The sequence below is a fragment of the Phoca vitulina genome, unplaced genomic scaffold (genome assembly GCF_004348235.1).
Source record: "Phoca vitulina isolate PV1807 unplaced genomic scaffold, GSC_HSeal_1.0 scaffold12, whole genome shotgun sequence".
Classification (NCBI taxonomy): Eukaryota; Metazoa; Chordata; class Mammalia; order Carnivora; family Phocidae; genus Phoca; species Phoca vitulina.
In genome coordinates, this window is record NW_022589715.1 from 30,218,082 (window position 1) to 30,224,926 (window position 6,845).

Below are 6,845 nucleotides of genomic sequence, written 5' to 3' on the forward strand. Positions count from 1 at the left end.
CTTTATGGTAGCTATAGATGGGAATTGACCTTTTGACTGTCCTTACTTTGCAAAATAATTAGCAAAGCCTATTCTCCCAGGATTTATTTTGATTTATATAAAATTGTGGTTTTCCAAAGTCTGTGAAACTGTCAGGAATCTAATAGGAATTAGGCAACATGTGTGAGACGTGGTCCCTGCCCTCAAGAGGCTCACAGTCTGGTGAGAGTGATGGATAGAATTACCAGGTGATAAATTCTAGGACAGTATTAGAATGACAATAATGGTGACAAGTTGTGTGTGCACTGTGTGTAGATTCTCTTCATTCTCATGATAGCCCTGTGCTATTTGATAGAGAATCTGAGGCTTGCTGGTAAATTCCAAAGTCTGAATTTTACTCCAGTGGTTTCACTCAGAGCCATGTTCCTTACCCCTTAAAAAGCCTTCATCCCCAGAGGACCTCCGAGGTAGAAAATCTCACTTTCCGCCACACCAAGGGTGCCTGGGCCAGGCAGGCTTCCCTGCGTCTGTCTGCTAACAACGGCTTCAGCGCCTTCCCCCCTGGACAGGGCCTCCCTGCAAGCCACAGCAGGACTAGCTGCCCAGATGACTTTGTCGCCTCCAGGAGAATGCCAGGAGGGGAGGGTTTGGAAGGCTGGGGGTGGGGCTCTGGGTCTGGCCTGCTTGAGCTCACATTCCAGCCTGCCCCTCACCAGCTATGAGATCCTGTCAGGATTCAAACTCCAGGCAGTCAGCCTCCGGATCTGCACTCCTACCCTTTCTGTATCTTCCCAACCAGATGACAAGATACCCCTGTATCCTAGCTCCTCATATCCCTTTTTGCTTTCCTGAACATGACCCACAGTGCAAAATGCATGTTCTATTGTGACCCAGTGTGCACCTGTTTGCATACATACGGATACCCACAGATGCCACCCTTATAAGGGGCAGTACACTCCCGTGCTTTTCTGTTTCACCGGGAAAAAAGCTGGTCTTGCAAAAGAGAACACACTGTACAGAAACAGGTGAAACCAATCTAAGCTGTTAGAAATCAGGACCGCAGTCATCGTCACCTTAGAGGGAGGAGGTAACTGAAGGGAGGTGGGCAGGGGCCTAGGGAGGCCTCTCAGGTTCTGTGTCTCCCTCTTGGTGTGTTCAGCTTCCAAAAATTCAAAGTGCCTTTTTACAGTCTGCACACGTTCCCTCATGTATGGTAGTACCTCAACAAAAGGATTTCCGACCCAGGAATGGATTGAGAATCACAACTTACAACACACCTCTGACCCAGGAGCTGTTCAGTAATTCCAGGATGGGTCCGTATTTTTTTCAAGAAATGGCTTTGTCAAGGCCAAGTAAGTGGAGGATTTTGTTTGTTTTTGCCGCTGCTATAAAATGGTGTCTCCTTTCTCCCGGGGCAGCCGATGCCGAGGCCCTACCGCCAGGTGAGCTTCCCCGACGACGACGAGGAGATCGTGCGCATCAACCCGAGGGAGAAGATCTGGCTGACGGGCTACGAGGACTACCGGCACGCGCCCGTGAGGGGCAAGTCCCCGGACACGTCGGAGGACGCCGACTCGTACGTGCGCTTTGCCAAGGGCGAGGTCCCCAAGCACGACTACAATTACCCCTACGTGGACTCGGCGGACTTTGGCCTCGGCGAGGACCCCAAAGGGCGCGGGGGCGGCGTGATCAAGACCCAGCCGTCCCGGGGCAAGTCCCGGCGGCGGAAGGAGGACGGCGAGCGCTCCCGCTGCGAGTACTGCAGGGACATGTTCAACCACGAGGAGAACCGGAGGGGCCACTGTCAGGACGCGCCCGACTCCGTGAGAACTTGCATCCGCCGCGTGAGCTGTATGTGGTGTGCGGACAGCATGCTCTATCACTGTATGTCGGACCCCGAGGGAGACTACACAGACCCGTGCTCGTGCGACACTAGCGACGAGAAGTTTTGCCTCCGGTGGATGGCTCTTATTGCCTTGTCTTTCCTGGCGCCCTGTATGTGCTGTTACCTGCCCCTTCGGGCCTGCTACCACTGCGGAGTGATGTGCAGGTGCTGCGGCGGGAAGCACAAAGCGGCCGTGTGACTCGGTTTCCCTCCTTCCCCTCCTCCCCCTCCCCCCACAGCCACAAGGGAACTTGTTGTCGCCGACATACTCTCACCTTCTTCCGCGCTCCCTGGTACTTGAGGCGCTATTCCAGCCTGGGGAGCCTGCCTGGTGGACTCTGCACTTCCCCCAGCCACCCACTCTGCAGCAGACACACACCCAGACACACACGCACGCACACAGTGTTCGAAGGACAGGAACCTCCGCACAGACACTCGGGTATTATTAACAATCTGTAATCAATCTGTCTTATACATGTGTTGATTTCATGTCTTTCCTGCCCACCTCTTCCAGTGCAAAGGCGCCTGTAGTCGGAACTGCCGGTTTGGGGTGGGGTTTATAGTTGGTTCTTCCCAGACGCTCTTTCTCTTGGTTCAGCTTGCTGGTCGCTAAGGAGCATCGGGTTCCTGCGGATAGGTAATGTCAGAACGATGAAACCCCACCAGAAGTATTTTAACCTGCAGTCAGATTATGTATAGGAGGTGAGCTAGTTAACAAACTTCTACCCCAAAACGAGATCGCTTTAACTTTTGTAAAGCCAAATTTCCCAATGAAGCTGCAGTTTCTATCTGGAGCCCATCATCATTCTCTGTCAATTATTTACTGATGCAAAACATTCACCCATAAAATGACTGAGAATTGAGCCTTAACTTCAGATTAACTTGTGTGAATCAGGAAAATTCCTTAAACCGCATTGCATCCTCATGGACCAGGGCTAGAGAAGGGGGATTTCAGGTCTCTCTGAGCCTCCACATAACCCCTAAAGTAGAACTTTTTTAAAATTGTGTCACCACCACTTCTAAAAATTTAGCAATATTAGAAGAAAACACTAAGAAATTGTGCTCATTGTTTTGCAAACGAAATAGTCTAGTCGCACACACACACCCGTGTTCTCCAAAGAGTTACAGTTGAGAAACACTGAGGTTGTGGTAAATAAAATTAAAGGAGCTTCCTCCCACACCCCCACTGGCTATTTTCTGGGGGGGGGGGGGGGGGTGCATTTTAAATGTCCTAAATCTGAAGAGTGGTGGGTTGCATTTTGTTTGTGGGTTTCTGTTTTTGTTTTCATTCTGGACTGAATTTCCCATCACCAAATTCTTCATTTATACTTGGGGGAAAAAAACAAGGCCATATGTAAAAACCCTTCCAATGCCTAAGTGTCTTTCTCCTGTATCTCCAATCCCAGACTTGCCAGTTCGGGTGCACAGATGGTTAGGTTAGCAGTCTGGGTCTACCTGTCGCCTTGCCATGTAGGAGGCTTCTACTTAGCTGGAAAAGAGTATTTTTCTAATATATTGCAAGGAGTAGCCAAATCTTCTTGTTGCAGAAAGAAGAAAAGTGAAGAGTGGTACCTAGCATAGTACAATCAGAACGTCATGGAGACCGCAGGGGACAGGCTTGTCAAGGCTGGCTGTTCTTCCCGCCATGATTTCCCTGTGGTAATTGCCAGCTGAGGGCATGGCCTGCTCTCTGTATCTCCACTTCCCCCATCCCTTCTCTATTGCACACAGGACAGCAGTCTTCAAGGAAAGGGACTTTTTTCCAGTCTGCCAATCATATTGGGAAAGTGCTAGCCATGCTTACCTTCATGGAATGTTTTCAGCTCATCTGAGCGCCCATCACATCTCTTTAGTCAGATCATCGGTGTAAATACTCCGTGTGCTTAGGAGTTAGTTGGTAGACGTTTTTCCTTTGTTGGAGTGACTGGTTTGGGCCTTCCTGCTTGGAAAAGGAGCAGAGCGCTGTCAGTCTGGTGATGGAAGAAACAAGAACTGCTTCCCAGCCTGGAGAACATGTAGAAAACCTCCAGCCAGCCTCCAGACCCTGTCAAGAGACCAGCCCCGACCCCCACCAAGCCCCCCATCCTGAGGCGTTTCCTCAGGGCCTTTTCTCAAGGTCTCTCCTCTCTACAAAGCACAACACTAATGTAGGTTTGTTAGACCTCAGTTCAAGTGCCCCTATTTATTTCACTAGGAACACACATATCCTGCCGCGTTTTGTTTGTAGTCCCTGTCTAGTGGTTATTTACCCCTTGTCCTTTTCCACCCCTTTGAAGAGTTATGCTAGTGAATCTTACTCCGCCTATACGTTTTGGTCTGTGAAGGCAGCGAGCGGTTAAGGGCACAAGGACAGCCGTAGGGACACTGATGTAAATACGTCTCTAATTGCCACACTGCAGCTGAACAGTGTGTAGTATTTTCCCAGTCAGCTTTGCCATACTGACGTCAATCATTTGAGAGAAATTATTCAGATTTTATTTTTGTATCTGTGGTAACAAAACATTAACCAAAAGATTTGTTTGGAAGCTTCCTCTGACCAACCCCCCCCCCCCAAGCTATTTGCTCACATTAACAAAGTGCCTGAAGCATAATTCATTCTTTACCTGTATACTAAAAACCCTGTTGTATTGATTTTTTTATAATAAGCCTTTTTACCTCTGTGTAAAAAATATATATACAAGTGTATGATGTACATTTTAGTTCTTAACTTTTTTTTATGGTTTCTAATATGTATGACCAATGTAGCCATTGCTTTAAAACGTACCATGTAAATATAAACACATCCTATCAGATCGTTGACTTTGGGGTATTTGTCTAGCAGGAGATTGGCCGGGGGGGGGGGGGGGGGTTGAGCCTCGGCGCACGCAAGAGTTCTCGCACAGAGGATGGGAAGGGGCTTCCTTTGGAGAAGGACGCGTGGACACTGGTCTGTTTTTGTGAGGCCCTTCCCGGCTGTGGTTATGTCATATTCCCGAGGGGAGACTGCAGCTCCTTGGGCTTGGATGCCTCAAGCAAAAGGAATGCTGTATGTCACAGCCCCGGGAACACCCCCTCGTCCTAGGCCTGGCTTCCCCCACGCGCGCTCCTCAGAGGGAACAGCTGTATTTCCTCCGAGTTGTTTTCCACCAATTCCTGCCGAACCTCGGGTGGGTGGGTTTGTGTGGAGTTTGGGAGACGGTTTCTCACAGAAAACAATTGTTAACACTGCAAGACCCTTGGTCTCCTCAGAGTGGTTCTGTTTCAGTGACATCTGGACCACTTTCCCTTCCAAATGGGCTCTTTGGATGCCCAAAAGTTACAGCGGCAATCCCCCAGAGGAAGTAGAGTGTGGGGTCTTTTAAGGGTCACAGGGGAATGTTTCAGCTCCTCTCTAGAGAACCGAGCAGGGGCCTTAAAAAGACACGGAGAGGGGCCCTCTGTCTTAGTTTTAACTCTTCCAAGCCACTGGCAAAGGTGAAAAACAATAGGAGATGCTGGAAGTTGGAAAGCAAGGGGAGAGAAACAAGCCATAAAGATTAGTAACTGTAAAGTTACTAATGTAAAGATGATCAGAGAACACGAAATCTGTTCGGAGTAGGAGGGGCATAAAGATTATAGTGGGGTGAAGAGCCAACATGAAAGAAGACATCCAGTGGAAAACATGTTTTCAAGAAATTTGATGAGCCCTGGTCCTTTCCCAGCCTTGCTCTCATACCTCTGCTCACCTCTCTGGGGGCTTGAAAAGGGGTCACTGGTCCAGAGCCTTGCTCAGTCCTCGCTGCTCTCTTGGGTCCCTCAGTCTGCCTCCGGATTAGCTGCTCATCTTGTGCCTTGTGTGCTCAGCCAGGAGCTGGGCGCGCTGCACACATCATCTCCTTTAAACCCCTGCCGAGAAGAGGGATCATTTCCACCCAGGTGAGAAAGCAGGTATAAAGTCCATTAATTCAATCTTGACTCAGTGTCTCTGTCATTGTTAGCCATTAACCCTTGGGCAAGTGACTTCACCTCTCGGAGCTTTGGTGTTTTCAGGCAGAACAAGTGGAATACCACCTGTCCTCTGGGAAGGTCAAAGGCTGTGCTGTAATTACAGTGCATCATACAGGAGGCGCTTCGAAATGCTAGTCCTGTCCTCAGTTCCTCCTGCATTCTGGAAACCTGAGGAAACATCAGGAACTGGAGAGGACAACCTCTTGAAGCACAGGAGGCTGAAGTCATTGTGGCTATTTTGTGAGTAGACCTACCACATATACGTTAAGATTTCTTTTTCTTAACCTCTCTGCAATTCTAAATTCGGCTTTGATTCCTTGCTAGCCCAAGGGCTAGCTGCAGAAGTGTACTAGGCTGGCTGGATTCCTCCAGGACCAATGCATGCAACTTGCCAGAAAGTCCAGGGCCTCGGTCTGAGCAGTTCTGCTGAGAGGGCTAAATCTGGCTCAGCCTATTTGACCAGAATTGGAGCACATGGTCTTGCAGAGCTCTGCTATCTTAAACCTTCCAGCCCTCTGGTGGCCTTGACCCCTGCAAGTCAGTGCCCTCCTCTCCTGGGCCCCTGCTCCTCCCTGCTGCCCCCCACCCCACCTCCACCCCTGGAAAAGCAGGACATCTTCCCAGGGGAAGAATTGTTGGAAGAATTCTGTTTTACAGAGACTCCTAGGGTGGCTTGTTATTCTAATGTGGCTTCGGAGCAGGCAACCCCTCTGTGTGAATGAGGGGCCAGAGCTTGTAAAAGTGTGCGAGCTGCTTGCAGGCACCTGGGACTTTCTGATTTGTGGGGTGAGATGGTTAGAAATGCCACACTCGGTCTAGGCCTGAACCAGATGTGTGCAATGAAGGGAGATGGGACTGGGGACATCTTGCATGACCAGACGCTAGTTGTCACCTAGCAGATCAGGGCCCAGAATTAAAAATCACCTGCTCTGATTATAGACTATACATAGTCATTATAACAATGTCATATGCTACAAAAATATAAAAATGGGAGTCTCCTTGTGTTAGGTTGCTA

At 49.4% G+C, this 6,845-nt stretch overlaps 1 protein-coding gene across 2 annotated transcripts in view; it reads left to right on the forward strand.

The window, feature by feature from the left end:
* SPRED2 (sprouty related EVH1 domain containing 2) overlaps window positions 1-4,650 on the forward strand; it is a 115,006-nt gene extending 110,356 nt beyond the window's left edge. For both annotated transcript variants that reach the window (XM_032410834.1, XM_032410835.1), the window contains exon 6: window positions 1,398-4,650. In XM_032410834.1, the coding sequence (XP_032266725.1) occupies window positions 1,398-2,063 (666 nt within the window). In that variant the 3' untranslated portion in view covers window positions 2,064-4,650. The remainder of the gene's footprint in view (window positions 1-1,397) is intronic.
* Window positions 4,651-6,845: the final 2,195 nt, after the last annotated feature.